Source organism: Dendrobium catenatum, unplaced genomic scaffold (assembly GCF_001605985.2).
Source record: "Dendrobium catenatum unplaced genomic scaffold, ASM160598v2 fragScaff_scaffold_1504, whole genome shotgun sequence".
Classification (NCBI taxonomy): domain Eukaryota; kingdom Viridiplantae; phylum Streptophyta; class Magnoliopsida; order Asparagales; family Orchidaceae; genus Dendrobium; species Dendrobium catenatum.
Window position 1 is genome coordinate 520,659 of NW_021319966.1, and position 22,471 is coordinate 543,129.

A 22,471-nucleotide genomic window follows, 5' to 3' on the forward strand; every position below is an offset into this window, starting at 1 on the left:
GCCCATCGCCCTTCAACTATCTGGGGAAGAAATGAGAGGAGAAAGAAGGAAACATAAGGAAACAGAAGGGATTTGAAGTCTGAAATTTAATCTTCATATGTCTGGCATGTCACAAAATTGTCAGGCTCAAGGAAGGCAACCCATCAAGTATTTTTTTTTTTCAATTTTGAAGTAGATGGAAATGTTGGTAGAGTTTAAAATAATACATACAATGGCTTTCATAGGCTAGAAAAGAATATAGAAAAACTATGAGAACCGAAAGAAAACTAAAACATCATTACAACTAAGTCTTAATTCACAAGCTCCTTATGTTTACCTGAAATAAAATAAAACCACGTAATGAGGGAATAACTCAGCAAATAAATAAAATCTTACAAATTCAGTGCAAGACAAAAGAGAAATAGTATATTTCAGCTCATATAAAAAATAAATATTACATAATTATTAGTTAGTCATATCAGTCATATGCATCAATTTATCTTTCTATAATACATTATATCTTAGTGTATTACATCAATTGTTACAGTATTATTAATAGTAAATAGTATCATTGTCAATCATAACATCAATACATATATCAATATCAGTGTTAGCATTAGTAATCATATCAGAAATCATCAATAAGACTGATAAGTGTGATCACTTTTAGAGTATTAATAATAGTTTTTAGATATTCAGAAGTGGATATCTCGATCTTACTCTTGTTCCTATCCTTATGACTCCTAGTCAGCCACCCCTTATGACTCCTAATTAATGAGCTCCTTATAACTCCTGCTAAATCAAGTGACATTCACCCTGACTCCTTATAACTCTCAATTAGTCTGCAACTCGTTATGACTCACATCAGTGAATCTTAAGGATATCGCATGGGTTATCATATCATATATTTGATATCAATCACAATATTTTTTTAATCGGATCATTATCACATTCCAGTATATATCGATTCTATCAATCATTTCAGTACATATTACTTTTAGTAGCTTAGTGCTACAACGCTCCATTTCAATGCTGTCATGTTGGATGTGGAAGTTATATTTACTATACAACAGAAACTGCAATGCTGGGATGGTAGTTTTTGTCGCCGCTTTAGTCTCAAGCCTAGCGCCTCAGCACTCACAATATTAGCGCCACAATGCTCCAATTCAAATATAAATTTAAAATTTTTATCTTAAAATACATTTGCATATTCTGAGTTGTTACACTCCTGCTTCCGTCGTCTGATCACGATCATTAGAAGCTCTCAACTATCCATATGAAATTCGACCACCACACCAAACTATTGTAATTACACCATCTCCAAGTTAAAGGGAAGATCAAGCTTTATAACTCACTCGAGTATAGTGAAATCTTCTCACCTGGGCAAGACCCCGTGGTTTTTTCCTTTTTGGAATTTTCACGTAAAAAAGTTCTAGTGTTTTCTTGTTCTCTCAACTATATATTTATGTGTTGGATATCACTGCATCGTCGGGATGAAATATTCTCTCACTCTATCGCACGAATATACTACCCCTCAATAGCTATAATTTCTTATAAATATGATTATGATCTTGGGCAGATCAATAATTAGTGGGGCCCTAATGGACGGCACAACACCTACAAGCTCAAATCGCCACTTGCATTTTTCTTGGTGGTTGTCGTCATCGTTAGCCGTTAGGCCACAGGGTGATGCATGAAGGAGAGGAGCAGCAGTTAGAAACTTGTCATTCATGTAAGGAAAAGATTAGTAGCTCACATGCTTATCCTCTGGAGAGGAGGTTACGGTTTCCTAACTCTAATTACAGGAGAGAAATATATTTGCTAGCACTTTCGTATGTATGGTTATAGGGAGTAAATTAGGTTTGGGTTGAATGAGGAGGAGTAAACACCACAACAATAAAACAAACAAGAAAGTAAAATTAGCAAAAAAAATAAGGACACCCGGATTTAATATGGAAAAACCCAAATAGGGAAAAACTCACAGAGCATCACCATCCCAAGAAATCCACCATGAAAGTTGGGAGAAATAAGTACATATCTCTCTTCTCTCTCACTCTCTCCGTGCTTCTCTTCTCACTTGCATCGTTATCAATGTCTACATACTAAATAAATAAGAGAAAGCCAAGTAAAATAATCCCAAGGGACGCAACCTTTCTGAAAACTAGAAAGAAAATTGTTTAGTCTGCTCAAGCCTTTGTCTTGTACTGTTGCAGTATGGTATTTATATCGTTATGGCGCTTTGCTCTCTATCTTTCATTGCTGGGGTGCTTAGGAACACAGTGCTGAGGCGCTCGGGTAAGTGGCGTCATAGCGTTATATGGAAAAAAAAATTTGTGCAAAGCACCTGAACCCAAGCAGGGGGTAAACCGCCCTCACCCACCAATGAAAACGAGAAACTTTAGGTCCGAGGCAACACATAACAGTTAGTTAGGTAGTTTGAAGTAAAATGGATCCATTAAATGCCATCAGTTCTATTTGAGGGAGAAGAAATAAAGAATAGAAAAATCCTTTCATGTAAATAAAAATATATGTAAGAAATTTTTAATAAATTAGAGTTGAGAAAAAAAATTCAAAATTTTAAATATTAATTATTTATACATAAATTTTCACAACTTAATATATAGAGAGAGAGAATGAGAGAAAAATTTCAAAATATAAATTTATACAAATATTTAAAATTTACGTGACTTAATTATAAAGATTTGGAGAAAATTTTTTGTAATTTTTTATATTAAAATGCACAAATTGGACAGCCAACATCAAACCCAAGACTAAATAAAAAAGATTTAGGATTTTTTGAAATCATTAATTTATGCCCCTGTTAGACAAATGAATGGCTTCGCCTTTTATTATGATATTATTGTGATAAAATAAATTTTTTAAAAAGTATTATGGGTATTATAAATATCTTCTGATTTAGAAAATTAAAAAAAAAATTACAGCTTTCACATTTCAGTAAATTTAACTGTAAAAATAATCTTTCCATAATAAGTTTTTTTTTAAAACAATATATATATATATATATTAAATAATAATAAAACGTAAACAAATCTGAAATAAGACACTTCGTTATAAAATAATAAAAATAAAAATAATCATTTCCTTAGAAACCTTTTCGTCCAACTGTCCAAGTGTTCTTAATTCTGACCTAAAAAATTCTTTTGTCCTAACTTGTCCTAAAATATCTATATATTTCTATATATTTAGTTCTAAAATTTTCTTTCAAGTTTTTCATGACAGTTTAATTACACATTTTTATTTTATTTTTCTTGCATTTTGTAATATATATAGATATATAATATTATTTTTTAAATATTTAATTATTCATGTGTTGCATTTGCCCCCTCTCAAAATTGAAGCTGGTTCCGCCCCTAGTAATATCAACGTCCCATGTTTTCAATCCTTAATTCAAATATAAAAATTTAAAGTTCATTTTCATTAAAAAAAAGTAGTATATTGCAATTCCTATTTTTTCTTATAAAAAAAATTAAAAAATTAGATCGGATATGATATAAAAATAATGAGGCCCAATGTTCTGTAGTTTAAATGGATTTAAATGTATTGTTAATCTCATATGTCTCCAAAAATTTATATGATGAGCAAGAATCTTAAGATAATATTTAAAGTGGAATTTTTAATAATTTAATTAAAAACCATCCATTCTTTGATTTTAGCAAATTTGTAGGGGCTGTTTGGTTGCTTGAAAAGAAATATGGTATAAAATAAATAAAATGCAAAAGAAATATGATTTAAAGTAAAGGGTTCAGGGTGACATTATTATTATTATTATTATTATTGGTTTGAAGTGATTGAATGTAAAGTGAATAGCAGTAGCTGGAGTCGACGTTGGTCGAAGGAGACGGCGGCTACCGGCAGGCAGAGAGGTGGCCAGCAAGAGGTGGAAATACCCTTGAGTTAGCGGTGTATTTGAAAATCACCCAAATCGACGGAATTCAAAATACACCAAAAATAAACTAGAATGGAATACATTGCATTTATTTTACTTTATCTTAAATTTATTTTTCATCAAACCAAACACCAAAATTATCAAAACTCATGCATTTGGATTACTCTACATCTTAAATGCAGCAAACCAAACAGCCCCATAGTCAAACTTACGTCAACCCATTGGCACCACAAGTGATCCAATCTTAGACCAAATGAACCCAATCAAGCATCTGAAGCATATATGAAAACTTTTGAACCTTAATTGAAAGACCAAATGTTCTCTAATTCTGGCGTGTTCATAGTAGAATTGAGTGGCTCGATGACACAGATCTAATGAGTCAAATATCATTCAATTATGACATTTTTAAGGCACTCAAATGTTGGATAAATTATCTATGATCATATGGCTCAACATGGCATATTCAATAGTGTTTTTTATGTAGGCCAAATTATCAAAATGCCCATCTAAAAAGAGCTATAAATAAGGCCTCATTTGTTGGGGAAGGCAATGTTCAAGAGTTGAGATATCTAAAGAACTTTATTGTATTTCAACTATCATCAACGACGACTACTATCACTAAGCACTACCACCATCGTTAAACTTTTTTCATTTGACTATTGCCACTTAACTATTAATATGTAATCATATTATTGAGCTTTAATTGTCTGCTTGTGGTCAACAAATTTTTGTAATCCCTATAAGGGAATCTTACAATTCCTCTCAATTGCAAATAATCATATATTATTCAATTGTGAAGAAGAGAAGATTATTGTACATACAAGCATATAACAAATTATCACAATTGGGCTAGACCTCATTATTTTTTTCTACTTGAATTTTTCTCATAAAAAATTTGTCCCAAACCGCCGAATTAGAAGCGCATTCGAGGAGGCGCTCGAATAATGTGAAAATGCTGGAGATGATGAATCACTGTCGAGGAAGTGAGCCAACAACCACTGAAAAAAATGGCCAGTGAATGGTCGACAAAGAAAGCTGAATGCAAGATGGGAGCTGCATGCTAGAGGCAAAAGGGAAAGATACATGATTTTGAGGGCAAATGTTTGGTATAATAGTAATTTTGGATTTATAATTACACAAATTTATTTAAAAAGATTTATTTCTAGCCCTTAGATTTAAAATTAATGAAGATTATTTATTCAATTTGTGAGCCGATTGGCTCTATATAATAGTAAAGAGGAAGTGACAAGCGATGGATCAACTAGCTTGGCTTTGGTCCTATCTAAACTTGTAAGTAGATAATGACTAATGTAGAAGAATTTTGCATATTGATAATACCCGATTTTATCTAGCTAGCCTTCTCTTTTCTTATTTCATTGCGACATATATAAATATATACTAAAAATAAAAATTAGTATGATATTCTACAGTATTTAGTTACATGCTCAATGTCATGATGTATAGATCATTGGCATACTTTATAATCCTATTATAATTTAAGAGTATTTTTTATTGCAAGTATTTTGATTTTTTAATTCAGATAGAGTAAAACAGATGCAATTTACTTTGAATGGCTTTTGATAAAAATAAATGCAAATGATTTTTTTTAATATATAAATGCAGAATGGGGCATTCAATATAGAGTATGATATTCTACTGAAATATAATGATAAGATTTTATGATTTATCACAATTTATTATTTTGAAGTAAAATAATTTTTTCGTGTCCTTCATCTCATCAAAATAGAATAAAAAATACATAAAACTATTAGTCTAGTTTTTAATGATTATAATTAAGTTTGAAGTCAAGACACGTGAACAATAATATTTTTGCTCATGGATTATTATTTTATTATAAATTTTAATATTTGAGTGTACATTGTAAAAATGATGGTAATTTTATAAATGGCTAAGATTTTGGTGTTGGGTATGTAATTGCTGCAAATATTTTGGGGCAGTGATAATTCTCCTAAACAGGATTAGATGAAGTCACTGAAGATTAGTGAGATGGAACACACCCACATTGTTGCCTCCAAAATCATAGATACTATTTCTCTTATTCGAACTTACAACAACTACAGAAAAATTGCATGTTCAGTACCAGTGGTGATTTCTGAAGGAAATGACTTCTTTCCGGTGGCATTTCTAATTTCCGACAATTTTTCGACAATTATAATGCTTCCCGAATAAACTGCTGGTTTTCAATAAATTTATTGTAGTGAGCTAAAATGACAGTAAAACACCAAGCACATCACACGAGATGCACTTGACTTCAATACTGATCGAGCTCATTAATTCTTTATTCTTTTTTACTCAAATGCTTGGAAAGTTGTATTTGTAATGTAATTTTGGCATACCTTCGTTTGCTTTATCTTTTTTGTATTCTAATATAGTTGATTTTATATTTTGGTCTCATTGTTTTAATTTTATCTATGCAAGCAATGTTATATCAATGAAAATTTATGTGTGATCCTCAAATTTCTGACAAGAAGCTGACAAAATAAGAAACCATATGTGCAAGTGTTGTCATGGAATTTTTAAAAAATAAAATAGATTAAAATTCAGTCATTATGAGTTTAAAAAAAAATTAAATATGCTTTAAATTAAATATAGCATTAATTAATTAATTAATTTTTATAGTAGTTATTTATATGTCACAAAACATTGTCATGATTAGGCACGAATGTTGAGGCATATTCAAATTAGAAATTTTTTAAATTAAATTGGGACCATTCGAACATCAATTTTAACAAACTTGTAGATAGACTGAACGTCTCAATAACACAAACCCAATTACATCACAATTGGTCCAATCAGAGCTCAAATGGGTCCAAATCAAAGCTTAAAACATATTTGGAAGCTTCAAAATATTATTTGGGTTATCAAATGATCTCCAAATATGACATGCATATTGTTGAATCAAGTGACTTGACAAGATGAATTCAACAAGCTCAAGATCTGTTGATTCTGATATCTTTTAAGCATCTAAATGTTGAATGGATAATTTATGATTGAGATAATCAGTATTGGCTTTTTAATGGAATGCTTCACAATCACTTCATATTTTTTCTATATTCATAGGGCATGCCTTTCATAAAAATTTAGAAATAGACCCCCACTCTCAACAAGAGAGTGAGAGCTTGGACCCTTGGCTAAAGAAGAAAGATACCTTTCAAGCTTGAAGAATCCTGGAGCTTCACGTGAGAAGACCTCTACCTCTCAGTCGTTGGAACTATGCTCAATCGGAGTTGTCAGAAGTTTAATTGATCGACCATCACAAATGTTTAGAAAAATCAATTAAAAAAAATGTAAAACGTTAATTTATATTTAATTGGAATGTTTTCATAATTTTTTCTCCTTTTTGAGTAAAAATATACTATGCACATATCTCTCAAATTTCCCTTAGTAACAATCTTGCTATCAACCATTCTTTAAAGCTTGTGGGTTTACCAACACATCACAAAATTATTATTATTATTATTATTATTATTATTATTATATAAATTATGATTGTGGGTTTTGACTTTTCAGAGAGACCGCCTAATAAGATTAAAAAAAAAAAATCTTTGTCTGTTTTAGTACTAAAAAGTAAAAATGCCGCAGCATGAGTTTGGTCGTAAATTTTTTTTTTATAATAAAAAATATTTAGCCTTCTATGATACAATTTGGTCAGTTTACCCAGCTTTCTTTTTTTTTTTTTTTTTTTGACATTTAGGCCATTTAAGGCAAACTCATATACACAACGCATATACAAAGACTTGAACTCAAGACCTCTTAGTTAGAAGCATACCAACAAGCCAAGGTGAGCTGTGTGTAGTTTACCCAGCTTTAAACCTCGGATTTCCAAAACATAGCAAAGCAAGCGATTACCAACGCCGGTGATGGAGCTTCCGCCGTCTCCATGGCTGACGTACTCTGCAATCCTCACGCTCTTCTTGGCCCTCTTCGTCATAGCTTTCATCAGCGGCCGCCGGCGACGGAACCTTCCTCCCGGGCCACGGCAGTGGCCAATCATCGGGAACCTGAACCTCATCGGCGCGCTTCCACACCGATCCATCCAAAAACTCTCCAAGAAGTACGGCCCGCTCATGCAACTTCAATTCGGTTCCTTCCCTGTAGTGGTAGGATCCTCTGTTTCCATCGCCCGCCTCTTTCTAAAGACCCACGACCTAGCCTTCGCTGGCCGGCCTAATACCTCCTCCGGCAAGATCACGGCCTATAACCGTTGTGGCATCACGTGGTCAACCTATGGACCCCACTGGCGTCTGACGCGTAAGATGTGTGCATCAGAGCTCTTCAGTCCTCGCCGCATCGACTCCTTCGAGCACATTCGCTCCGCCGAGCTGCGCGGGCTTCTTCGCCGCCTCTTCGACGCCGCCGGTGAACCCCTCCTCCTTAAGGACTACCTCTCCATTCACAGCTTCAACGTCATCAGTCGCATGGTCTTAGGCCGCCGGTACCTTGACCCCACAGACGAGGACCAGTTGAAGCCCCCGCCGCCGGTGTCGGAAGAGGAGTTCAAGAGGCTTATGGATGAACTGTTCATCCTTAACGGCGTGCTGAACATTGGCGATTTCATCCCATGGCTAAATTTTCTTGATTTACAGGGCTACATTCGCCGGATGAAGGCCTTAACCCTCAACTTCGATCCTTTTTTCGAGCACGTTCTGGATGAGCACATCAGCCGCCGAGTAAAGGAAAGAGATAATTTTTCGCCCAAGGATATGGTTGACGTCCTCCTTCAGTTCGCGGAGGATCCAAGCCTCGAGGTCAAGCTCGACAGGAACAGCCTCAAGGGTATAATACAGGTAATTAATTTTTAATCAACACGTTTCATGCATTTCATATTTAAAAGAACATAATTGCATATAGTGAATTTTTTTTTTTTTTTTTTCAGGAAAAAAAAAAAATTGCATATAGTGAATTTTTTTTTTTTTTTTTTTTCAGGATCTAATCGCCGGCGGAACAGAGACCTCCGCGGTGACGGTGGAGTGGGCGATGTCGGAGCTTCTGAGGAAGCCAGAGATCATGAAGAAGGCAACAGAGGAGCTTGACGGTGTCATCGGCAGGGAGCGGTGGGTGGAGGAGAAGGACGCCCAGGACCTCCCTTACATAGAAGCTATCGTGAAGGAGACGTTGCGGTTGCACCCTGTTGTGCCATTGCTCATCCCTCGCCTAGCCCGCGAGGACGTCGTCATCGACGGCTACGACATCCGCGCCGGCACACGCGTCCTCGTCAACACGTTCGCCATCCAACGGGATCCCACCATTTGGGAAGAGCCCGACGAGTTTCTGCCGGAGAGGTTCCTCGGCCGGGATATCGATGTTAAGGGTCATCACTTCGAGCTACTGCCATTCGGGTCTGGGAGGAGGATGTGCCCAGGCTACGCAGTCGGCCTCAGGGTCATTCAATCCAGCCTCGCCAACATCCTTCATGGCTTTAACTGGCGACTGCCCGATGGAATCAAGGCGGAGGAGCTCAGCACGGAAGAGATATTCGGCCTTACCACGCCAAAGAAGGTGCCTCTTGTGGCTGTCGCTGAGCCCAGGCTGCCGCCAAAGATGTACAGAATCTGCTCTTGACTCTATAGTCTGTACTATTGAGCCGGGCCCGAAGAAAGTAATATGTAATATGATAATTATCGTGAGATATTATATAAATGTTAGTCTCTACGTACTTAGTGCCAATTGCGTCGTATTTGGAACCTGATATATAGTGTGGCTGAGATTAATAAATAAATAAAGAAGTTCTGTGTTCTCCGTTTCAGTCGTTAATATCTGTTGAGAAATTTCAGGATTGCATGTTGAATTTTTTTTTTTAATTATAAGCGATCAAAGTTTCATAGCTTTTTTGGTTTTTGCACACAGCACACATTTTTGCGTCGAATAGTTATAGTGTAAAAATAGTATATTTTAAAATTAATTTGTCTTATCCGCTAAATTAATAGAGAAATAGTGAAGAAAAAGAATTTTAATGTGATAGTTTGGAATAGGGGCAAAATTAAGCTCGAGTCACATCTAACTCAACTTAGGCCCTTCAATTAACAATGAGCTCGAGCTAGAGTTTATGTATAGAACTCGAACGGAGCTTTTGTATGAAATTCGGGCTCGACTCGGTAAAATAAATGCAAGCTCGACCTTGACCGGTTCATCGAAGTTGGTTGGATGTAGATGCTCGTCTCCGTTGGATAGGCATGTGGGAGAGTGATGCAGTGGTAGCTCATGCGGGAGTCATCGAGGTCCTCGATGCGGGAGAGATTATTCTATGGGGATGCCAGATTCGAGAACCATTCGGTACCGCTCGGTATCAAGCTCCATATATTTTTAAAAATGACTCATTTTTATTGGCCTATGCCGAGTCCACACAATAATTTGTCTCCATGCGGACGTCGTGAATGGAGGGTTGAGTGGACTGCATTTAGTTTCTTCAAAAGAAAAAAATGCTTGTCAGAAAATTTTTAGTCGTGCAGCTAGTTTAATGACAAAGCGGCTTACTCATTAAATTTATTTAACTCTTCTGACAAAGAAAATGATAGCACCGGTAGCTTCTGAATTTTATTTTTATAAATTAAACAAAACCATTTGATGAAGAAAATTACAATAGCGTGTTTAATTTTTTTAAATATCGAAAGTAATATTTAAATTATATTTTAAAAACATGACCTGACTTAGTCTAGTAATTATATCAAACTCGTACTCAAGATTGTTTACTGTTTGAGCTCAACTTAATTTATACTTAAGCTCGAGCCAGTTCGAACTCAAACTTCTTAACGAGCTCATTAAGATTGTTTACTGTTTGAGCTCACGAGAAAAGATTTGTTAGAGAGATGAGATATGCTGTAGAATATTCTCAAGGTTTACTGTAGAATATTCTCAAGGTTTGGTTAATATTTTTATGCACATGCAGAACTTACAAGACATTAAATATCATGAAAATAGAAGAAAAGATGGTAAAAATCCAGAACTAAATAAATGTAGACGAGAAAAGAATAGTAATGTGGTATACAGTGGAAGACGTATGTAGTACAAAGTGTATCACAAAGAACTAAAAGAGAGCAAAAGCGTTAGCTTCAAAAAATTGTATTATCAAGATATGAGGGATCATAGTAGTCAACGGGCAACAAAAGGGATCACAGTCGGCGGGCGACAGTTGCTGGAGGTAGGGGTGTCAATTCGGGTCGACGGGTCGGGTTCGGGTCGAACCCGAGTTGACCCGGCTCTAAACGGGTCAACCCGAACCCGACCCGTTTTTGCAAACGGGTCGACTTTCTAAACCCGGACCCGACCCGCGCGGGTTGCCGGGTTGACACGACCCGACCCGTCGACTCGAGGCAGAGGCAACAGCGACGTCGTGGCAGGCTGGTGGCGGCGCAGCGACGACGGCAGTGGGCTCGCGAGCACGAACGCGGAAGCGAACTGCGTCAGGCGGAGCGGCGAACCGCGGGACCAAGCACGCGTCGGCGTCGCCGGCGTCCGACCGCGGCAGTTGGCTGTGAGCCTGCGAGGCTGCGACTGCGAGCACGCGTCGCGATTGCCGAAGCAGCGGGCAGCGGGTACGCGTGACTCACGAAGTCGCGGACGCGATTGCCGAAGCAGCGGGCAGCGGGTAGGGCTTGCAGCGGGCAGCGGGTAGCAGGCAAGGGCGGGCCTAGGCGGGAATAAGGGGAATTCAAATTTTTTTTTAAATAAACGGGTTTTCGGGTTGACCCGGCAACCCGACGGGTCAACCCGAACCCGAACCGTTTTGTCAAACGGGTCGACTTTCTAAACCCGAACCCGACCCGTTTTTCAAACGGGTCGGGTCCAACCCGGATTTTCCGGGTCGGGTCCGGGTCGGGATTTCGTGTCGGGTCAAATATTGACACCCCTAGCTGGAGGGATCGTAGTCGGCGAGCGACGGTGGTCCAAGAAATCGTAGTCAGTGGGCGACTGTGGACAGAGGGATTGTAGTTGACGGACTCCTAAGGTCAGAGGAATAGAAGTAGACAAGCGACGATGCTCATAGGGACCGTACGTAGTTGGTGGGCAATAGTGGTCAAAGTGGACATTAGTCGGCAGTCGGGCGGGGGTCCATAGGCATTTGCCAGACTAGCAGTTATCTGGTGATGGTCAGCAAATGGGTGATGGTCTGACGACTGTTGGCAACTGGGCGGTGGTGAATGGAACTTCGTCAACGACAATGCTTAGGTAGAACTATATGATCCTTGAAGCCTCAGAACTCTTTGGAATCTTTAGCTAAAGCTCTAGATTGCAAAGGTCCAAGCTCCCACTTCATGTGAAAAGAGAATGTCTATTTATAGATTTTGAGAGTGATATGCTCCATAAATATGGAGAAGATTTAAGATAAATTTGGAGTGCTCCATTAGTTGACTCATATTGATTCCCTAGATCATAAAGCAATCATTAAACATATTAGTGTCTTAATGATGTCGGAATTAAGCGATTTTAAGCTCCTTGGATTCATCTTGTTGAGTCGGTCGATTCGACAGTAAGCATGCTATATTTGAATATCATATAATTTATACTTTAAACCTTCCAACTGAGCTTTGGCACAATATTTGGACACATTTGGGCTCAAATTAAGCTGATTTCTTTGTCGTTGAGTTCCCCATCTCACTTAGACGTTCAATTTGACTATAAATTTGTCGAAAATGGAGTTATGATGTTCCCATTTTTAATTTTGAAAGTTTTCAATTTAAATATAATTCGCACTCAATTGAGATCATTTTTTATGACGTATCAAGACAAAAATTCTAATTTAAATCTAATAAAAAATGATCAAATTTAATTAAAAAATCAGTTTTTTTATTGTTTAACAATTCTTAAGTTTTTTTTTTTTTTGGAAATTAAGTTTAAGTTTGAATACGGTACAATAATTTTTTTTATTGGAATGACTTGTGTCACATCTTCTCATTTTATTTAATTATATAAATATTTCAGTGTATTTTCCAAGATCAACGTTTTTCACATGTGGGAGACGAAAAGCATAATTAAATAGTCTCTTTTTCTGTGCGTGGATCCAAGAGGGCCTATGCGATAATTTTTAAAAGGAACATATTTGATGTAGGCGAAATTTTTAAAAGGAGCAAAATTAATAAATGTATTAGGATTAGGAGCATGAAATTAATTAAATTTAAAAAGGAGCAGAAATGCGATCATGCATTGCGTTTTCTGAAGAAAACGCATTTTCTGAAGAAAACGCAAAGCAGGATCGCATTTTCTGAAGAAAATGCGATCCTGCTTCAGAAAATGCGATCCTGCTTTGCGTTTTCCATACAAAACACAAAGCAAGCTCACGCCTCATGTGAGGCTTCTTAGTTCTCTAAGCAGCAAAAAGAAATTATTATTATAGTTTTAATAAAGTAAAGAAAAATTATAATAATCACTATTATTTAATCCCTCTTCTGTTATGAAGAAAACGGAATGCATCTTTGCATTTTCTTACAAAATGCAGGCTTACTTTGCGTTTTGTATGGAAAACGCGTTTTCTTCAGAAAATGCGTTTTTTTCAGAAAACGCAAAGCATGATCACATTTCTGCTCTTTTTTAAATTTAATTAATTTCATGCTCCTAATCCTAATACATTTATTAACTTTGCTCCTTTTAAAAATTTTGCCTTTGATGTATGACCAAGGAGAAGCGTCGTAAGTAAAATTAAATTTAAAAAAGATAAAAACGTAAAGGGGATTTGCATTCGAAATCACGTTTTCATATAAAACATGAATAGTGATCACGTTTTCTATTAAAATGTGATTTTATATTATATTTTTTCATGTTTTTTACTGTTATTAATTATTATTTTTTGATTCTTTTAAAAATCCACTTCATTCTTAAAACATTTAATAAATAGTTTTATTTAAATATTATAAATAATTTTATTTAAATATATTAGAAATAATTTAACTTTTAAATTGTTTATTCGTATATTATTGAAAATTTTATTTATTTAACTAAAATAAATATTGATAATTTTTAAACCGTAAATAGCGTGGAAAATCGGGTCATAATCCGGTTTCTGCGTATACCCGAACCTGACCCAAAATTTTAAACAGGTCAAAAATAGAACCCGAACCCAACCGGTTCTAAAACTAGGTTCATCGGAACCTGAAAATTTCGATTTGGGTTCGAGTCATGTTTTCATGTCGTGTCTATTTTTGACACCGTACCCCTGCCAATACCCCTGTTAGGCGATGAAACATGCCCCTCCAACCAGTTAGAGTGATCCAATGAAGTATCCTTCATGTTCAATGACAATTGAGCATTGAAAGCATCATTTAATATAAAAGAAATTAGAACATCTATAAATGGCTCATTTCCAAAGAAGTTAAAGGAGAATCCTCATTAGCAATAGAAGATGCATTCAGCATTGACACATTAACATGGCCAAAATCCTTTTCAACAACACTAGGTATAGCCATTGTTTGAATAGGGATTACATTCAAATCAAACCCCACACCATATGGATAAACAAAACAAGCTTGATCCAATAAAGGAGAAGTATATATGCTGATTCATAACGTAATCAATTAGGGCCAAACCCACACTATGATCCTTATCCGAGACAGAAACAAGAGCATGAATAATCATAGGGTCTAAAGAACCCAAATCAAAACCTCAGACTACTGCCCGACATCAACAACAATAAAATGATTAAGCATTATTTCATTTCCCAAATGACCCACTACCCCAGGATCCATATTATCATTCAAGGAAAAGCTAACACAACCATTGCTTTAGACATTATCAAGTGCATCATCAGAAGACATTGCACTCAAATTTGCAATAGGGTTAAATAAATGAGAAGCTGACAAACTACCATAATTCTTCATATATTCTTTAGGCAAAGAAGAGTCCTTAACTACAGGAGGATCAAGACGAACACATTCTTTTTTAAAATGATCTAAATATTTATAATGAACACAAAATGATGGAAACTCGTCCATTACAATACTTTGAGTATAGCCAAAATTTTTCAGGTATATCCAAACATTATTAGGATATATTTTTATGATATCAAGCTCCACCAACACCCTAGCAACCGACGGACAAGAGTCAATTGCGGTGGAAGCATCAATACGTAGGGGACGACAAAAAATGATCCCATACAATGAAGAATACGATGAGCAAAAAATTAAGGGTGGAGGCTTAGGAATGACATCCAAACCAAAACAATGGGATTTCTTTTGTAATATCTGCAAAAAAGATCACTTAGTTAATTTCATGAAGCAGTTACTCACAAAATAAGAACGATGAACAAGCACACGACAATAATCCGAATCACAATACAATTTTATCAACACATGAAGAGGATCCAACAAGGTGATAGAGAACTCACCAGCCAATTTCAAATTAAAAAAGAACATCCTAATCACATCCAAAGAGGACGACTTTCGATTGGGGAAATAATCGACAAGAGAAAAGGAAAAAGGGGCGGCGAGAGCAAGCACTTCTTCCTCAGAAATCCATAGAGTAGGTAACCCTTGAAAAGTGGTGGTATTGAGGACCGAAAAAGGAACCGATGATGAACCCCCCGAAAGGGCATCAAGAAAAGAAAGAGAGTTGGTTTTGCCGTTCAAGATACCATGGTCATCCAACTGTTATTAATTAACCACTATTTGCCTAAGCATGGTGAAACGATCAAGATAAGAGGAGGACAAGGCTTAATTAAGGATGCAGAGAGACTTCCCTGAGTGAAAGAGGCTAGCCCTCCCCTTGAAAGGGGAAAATGTACGGGAGCTTGAGGATAATTAAATAAAATGTTTTTTTTTTTTGGATAAAACCTATGGAGGGGCTTACACGTTAATTAAAAATAGGAATTACAAGTCCTTAGTAAATCATCAACTCTCTAAAAATACAATACTTAAAGGAAAACCTATGACCAAATGATTCAATCAATTATAATCAAAGTACAAAATATAGAGAACAAGAAATAAGCAAAACACTCATAAATTCTAGTAGTCATCCAAACGGGGAACCACATAAGGCAGGAGCAGCTTGTCAGCATGAGATGACTCCAACCATCAGAAACAGTAGAAGGATGACACCTGTAAAAAACGTTAAGGAAAGAACAAGCAAACAAAGGAAAGAAAACATTGATCCCAAACACATTGGTAGAAAACAACCATAAGCACCACAGCACACTAATGACCCCAACCAAAAAACCACCAAAAACATCAGCCACCTAAAAAACAAAGGAAAACAACAGTACCCAAGGAAGAGACCAGCGTCCAAAACAAAAATTAAGACCCACAACAACAACTCTTCATCTTTTTTCCTATTAATCTTTCCAGCGAAACCCTCAGTATTCACTTGAATCACATTTAAATTGCAATCATTAATCAGGGAATTATACAAAATATGAGTTTCCTCATTGCATGGCCAACAAGAATGTCAACCAAAAAATCCCCACTACATAAAGCAGAATCATCAACATTAGAAATAGGAGGAGAAGGTAAGGCAAATAAAGTAGTCTTGTTAGAAACCACAAATCCATCATGATCAACCAAATTCACATTAATAGGGTCAACCATAGTTTCATGTTGTAGACAAGAAGACAAATTGTCCAATTGGGGCGTGTTAGCTAACTGATTGCTGGGATGACAAGAGAGATCGTTAACAATTTCATCCACAAGAGGAGGGGTGGTAGCTTCTAAAGAAGAATCTAAAGAATTCGCCAACTCAATGTTCACGTTTTCCACATCATTAGCATTATCAATACAAGCCTCCTTATTGGCCACCAAGTCATTAACCAGCAAAAAAGAAACCAACGAAGCAACAACATCCACAGTAGACACAAAATTATCCCCTACCTCACCCTGATCCACATTGTCAAGCACAACAGTACTAATAGCCCCATCCATAACAATTTTCAAAGTATTTTCCCCATTAACCACTAGATCAGCCACCATCGAGAGGGGATACAAAGTAGGGATAGATTTTTAGAAAATTTCATAATTCTATTCACATTCCCACCAAAACTAATAGGGATATTAACATTAGCACAAGTAGTAACCAGAAGAGAGGATGGAGGAGGCCGACATTCACCTTTCAAATGACTAATCGATTTACATTGAACAAAAAATGGAGGAAAATCTTTCAGCTCAACATGTTTAATATACCCAAAATCTTCTAGACCAAGCCAAACTCTATCAGGGTACTTTTTCGTGAGGCCGATCTCAGCCAAAACTCTAACCACAGAAGGACGGGTACCCACATAAGTCACATTCACCAGGGTAGTGTGGATAACAGGAGATTCCACACCAATATCAAATAAAGGGGACCATTTTGTTAATTTTCTATAACAATTGTTAACAAAGTAGGATCTATGAAAGAAAACTTTGCTATAGTTTAGTCATTAACCAACTTAATGAGAACATGCAAAGGATTCAAAAGCGTCAACAAAAATGTGCCAATGTGTTTGAGATTAAAGAAAAACCTGCGAATAACATCAAGGGTAGGACGGCAAGTGAAAACTTTTCAACCAAAGAGTATATAGAAGGAGCTACAAGCTCTAGGATCTCCTCCTCTGATATCCAAAGAGATGGCAAACCACAAAAAGTAGAAGATTTGGTTCTTCCATCAAAAAAAAACCCAGATCAACCAACCGGTTCACAGCCGTTCTGGCCAAGAATGGCCAGAGGTGGACGAACCAAGATAGTAGCAAAAGAATCAAAAGACAGGAGGCTAACTCCCTGCGATTGAGACGAAGACGAGACGGTCAGAGCCACCGAAAAGGCGCTAGGGAAAACCCTAGCAAAGCAGGGGAGTTTATAATTAAATAGAACTTGTAAACTCTTTTATGAGATACGTAGGTTTCATTTTCTTTTATTCTTTTTTATTATACAATGGAACATACAGAGGAGAGATCATTTACATATAAAAAATATTTTTTTTGTTCATGTATGTGTTATATAATGTAAGTTACATAAATTTTTTTAGTATATTTTTTATACATTTATGTTTCTAAATATTTTAAATTCAATAATTTAATTATAATTTATGCAACTTTAATAGTAGTAATACATGTTTGAGCATATAATTACTTATTTATAGTTAATTTATGATATATCAGTCATAAGAGTATTATTGACATCGAAATATGTCGCAATTGGATGTACAATAGGCACATTCCTGGATTGACTAATGAATTTAGTCACGGAGTTGAAATATTTATTTGCTCCATATATAGGTCAGATATTGCATGACAACCGTTATGATCGAAATATATTACGGTAAATATGTGTTAAGAATACTGTTAAAATATAATGTCCCTTAATAGTTCTACAATCAATTTAGTGGATTAATAAAAACAAATTGTGCTTAATTAGAATTTAGTTCCTAATGATTTTTATCAAGCAAAAAAAAATTAGTTTTTAAATTAGGCTTAGATCAAGTAAAAAAAAGTAATTATTGCCTTAATGGATGCAAGATTTATCATAAAGATGATGAAGAATTAAGAACCTATAAATTTTGTGGTTTATATCTATGTTGGTGTCAATATTTGACATGATATGAAAAACCGATCAAACCTAACTCGAAAATTTCGGATTCGGATCAATCTGATTAAAAATCGGATCCGATTCAAGATTCAAATATTTACCCGATCCGGTTTCAGTTTCAAATCTTGATCCGATTGAAAATTTAGGTTAGATTCGAGTCAACCTGAAAACCCAACATCAACCCGCTATTCCACACATGTCCTCCGTCGCACCCTTGCGCTTGCCAACTTTGCCGCTCATCACGCTCGCGGTCACCTGCACGCACTCACTTGCTCGTGATCGCTCGCACGCTGCTCACACTCTCCTGCTACCACTAACTGCCGAACGTGCACATTGTTTTGTTGGCCCCACACTTGGTCACTCTTGCCAGGCTCAACAGTCATGTCGGGTCGACCCTGATTTGAATTGGGTCAGTTTCAAATCTAGTTCTATGACCCATTTTCATAATCGATTCAGGTCGAGACAATTGATGGCATATCATTTTTGGGTTTGATCCAAACCTGTCCTCCCCGAAAACCTATTTTGACTCCTCTATTTCTATAGATATAAATTCCTAGCAAAAGAAAAATTAAAGTGATTTCTAAAAAAAAAAATGCAATCTTTACCTTTAATACCAAGTCTTAAAAAACAATAGCTTCACTTGGTCCTGCCAAACATACGAGATGCTATAAACATCACCAATAAGAAATTAAGAATCACGTGTGAATTATCACCCCTATGATTGTGAAGCTTGCATGAATTTTGATTGAATTTGTTCTAAATTTGTCGCCGAGTCATAAAATATTTAGTTTTTTATTTATGCAGATGAACTCATTGCATGTAGCTTGTCATATTGGTCAATTAATATTAAAAAATACTATTTTTAAAAGCAATAAAAAAAAGCTGCCCCAAAAAAAAAAATCTTAGATACTTCCTTGCTTATGGTTCAATCTCTGGATGAAATACAATGGGCTAATTAACATGTCAGTATTTCATGGAGTTATCAAAAGCCTTTGCTTTAAAGAACGGAAGAAAAAATATTCATTCAATTGCTGTAAATATATTTGGAGAAACATATATTTGATAATATTTTTAATACTATAATTCTATAATGACTATCAAAGACAAATCGAAAGATATTTTAGAAGCAAGTTTGTATTTGAAAATGATATTACTGATGAAAGTATTTAAAATTAAAGTTTCATTTGAGGCAGTTTTCTTTCTATTTTTTTTTTAATTTTGTATTAAAAAACTGTTCTAAGAAGCAATAAAAAAGTTATTTCAAATAAAACTTAAATAATTAACCTAATAGAAAATTGGCTAAGCCTAAAGCTAAGCACAACTTTAATTGGCTAAGCCTAAAGCTAAGCACAACTTTAATGGATACTGAAGGCGAACATAAAAAGATTTATGAAAATGGTAGCAATATTGCATCCATAAATAATAATGAGATAGAGGTTAATAGTACTAAAGAAAATTAAAGAGCAATCATTTTATGATGATACAAAGAAAAATGAAAATGAATTAGACGAAAAACAGATTGCATAATATGTATTATTTTAATTATTTAATACTTGAAATTATTGCTATTTTTTAATATTTATAATGTGACGTTGTTATTATTTCTCTTTCTTCCAGAAGTCTTCCAATCAATATAGTGAATGCTTTGGCATAAAATAAGTAATTTCAAACCTTAAAATAAAAGGAACCCGTGGACAGTGGACGCCTCTACCTCCCCCATCGGCTCGTACCTCAACCAGATGCTCTCACGCCACCTAACAGATTAATTATTCCATGCGGATGCCGAATGTCATTCAGATACCAATCAGAATATGCCACATCACCCTTATCTCATCCGGATACCAACCACAATATGTCACATCACCCTTATCTCCCACCTAATTTTCTCTTCAGCACCACATGATGTGTAGGGTCATTATTTATCGGCATATAAAATTATAAATTGAGAATGATATATAAGGCTGTAAACGAACCAAGCCGAGCTGAGTCAAACTGAGCATGTACTTGTTCATATTTGTGTTTGTTTATTATCAGCTTGTTCATGTTCGTTCGAGCACGACTCGAGCTTTCCTATTCATGTTCAATTGGTTCATTTAAGTTGATGGATGTTCGTATTTGGTTTGTGTTGGTTTATGTTCGATTCGCTTCGTGATTATGAACTTTAAACAAATAAGTCTTATCGAGCTATAAATAAGCTTTTCTTTTAAATATTCATTAGCTTAATGAAAATGCATTAACAAGCCTACTAACAAACATGTCAATGAACATTTTCAACAATTGTTTTGAACTATCAAATGAGCATTTTCACAAACATATATAGTGAATACTTTTGAGCAACCAAACAAGCCTATTCATAAACTTATCTAGCAAAAACTATAAAACAAGCTACTACATAAACACATATAACGAGTATTTTTGAACCACCGAACGAGTTCGTTCACAAACAAATGAGCTATAATTCTTCTTATAATAAAGCTTGTTCTAGAACACTTATTATTATATTTTAAAGTTATAATAAACATAAAATCATTATATTAGATTTATTAAGCTTTCTTATCAATCAAGAATCAAGCTCCTAACTAGCTTCTTATCGATCTTCATATTGAGCATGTTTACAAACTTCGGACAATGTTGTTCATGAACATAAACTAGGCGAACACATATTCGCTCAATCTTGTAAATTAAAGCATAGAATATTTAAGAAAACATTCAAGCTTATGTGATTACTTAATTAAATGATAAAAAATGAACTTTTATCACAAGCCGAGTCTCAAATAGCTTGCCATCTAAGGCTTCGTTTGGGACGGCTTTTTTATTGCTTTCTAAAACGGAGTTTTAGTACAAATTTTTTTATTTTTGAACTAAAACTCCGTTTTAGAAAGCAATAAAAAAGACGTCCCAAAGGAAGCCTAAGTCTATATTCCCGAAAAGCGTAGGAGAGAATAGATTAGACAGAAAGATAATTCTATTGAAAAGCTGTTTAGCTCTGAGGGAGCCTAGACCCATGTATACACAAGCAGAAATAGATACAAGGTAAATAAATGGCTGAGATGAGGCCAGACGATTATGATCCAGTGGTTGAGATAGTAGCAGCTTTAGTGTGTATGTGTTTGGAGCTGTCATCGATCACTACTGTATCTCACTGCAACTTTCTTGAAAGATCGGATGAATAGATATATCCCTATAAATATACGACAGAAGTTGATGTTGGTTAATACATAAATATTAATTATTTATTTTTAAATTTATGTAAATTATTATTTATTTGAGAATTAATTGTTATTTCATTTTTAAGATAATTAATGAATTTATATGGAGTTTTTTATGCATAGAGAATAAAAATTTTATTTATTATTAATAGGATAATGAGCATCTTAATCTAAGCGATTGATTCTCATTTTACATATATTTCATTTTTTTATAAAAAAAACACCCTTTCTATAAAATACTGCTTTAGATGTGACAAATTGCAGCTTTAAGTCTTTTTTTTTTAATATTTAGGTCAATTAAAGTAAACTAACACAAAAATCATATATACAAAACTTAAACTCAATGCCTCGGGATTAGTAGCCAAAACTCCTATCCAACATATCAAATTGAGTTGCATAGTCTATATTTCAATTGGTTCATATACACTTTTCAAATATTATTCTAAAAACGTTGACATGAGATCTTGGAGTTTATGAGCATGGGAAAAATCGTGCCTGCATATGAGCATATACTCATATACAAATTGTATTATGATATGATGCATGTAGAATCGCTAAATTTATTTAGTATTGTATATGAAGATCTTGCATTTGCTTTATGGCGTATAATGTTGACTGTTAAAGTAGAAGCATAACATTAAGTTAAATGTTATAGAGATGAGGATTTTCAGGTGGATGAGTGACTTTGCTCTTAGAGATAGGATACGAAACGAGCATATACGTGAAAATGTTGGAGCAACTCCAATGGCAAATAAGCTTAGAGAGAGTCGCCTTAGATGACCAGGTTAGAAGAGTAGATATATTAATTTGACTTATGTTAAGAAAGGTAGAGTTATACCTAAAAAGACTTGGTTAGAAAATATTAGAAATGACATTTC

At 35.1% G+C, this 22,471-nt stretch overlaps 1 protein-coding gene across 1 annotated transcript; it reads left to right on the plus strand.

Annotated features, from left to right (window-relative positions):
* The first annotated feature begins 7,684 nt into the window (after positions 1-7,684).
* Positions 7,685-9,653, plus strand: LOC110109120 (cytochrome P450 71A1). The gene is made up of 2 exons (XM_020840046.2): positions 7,685-8,694; positions 8,834-9,653. Exons 1-2 carry the CDS (start codon positions 7,768-7,770, stop codon positions 9,467-9,469), a joined length of 1,563 nt encoding a protein of 520 aa, XP_020695705.1. The 5' UTR covers positions 7,685-7,767; the 3' UTR covers positions 9,470-9,653.
* The last annotated feature ends 12,818 nt before the right edge of the window (positions 9,654-22,471 follow it).

Bases quoted from the DNA above. Each gene is read 5' to 3' on its own strand.
- LOC110109120 (XM_020840046.2), top strand. From the start codon at position 7,768: ATGGAGCTTCCGCCGTCTCCATGGCTGACGTACTCTGCAATCCTCACG. The intron at 8,695-8,833 runs GTAATTAATTTT...TTTTTTTTTCAG, and splicing joins GCCTCAAGGGTATAATACAG to GATCTAATCGCCGGCGGAAC.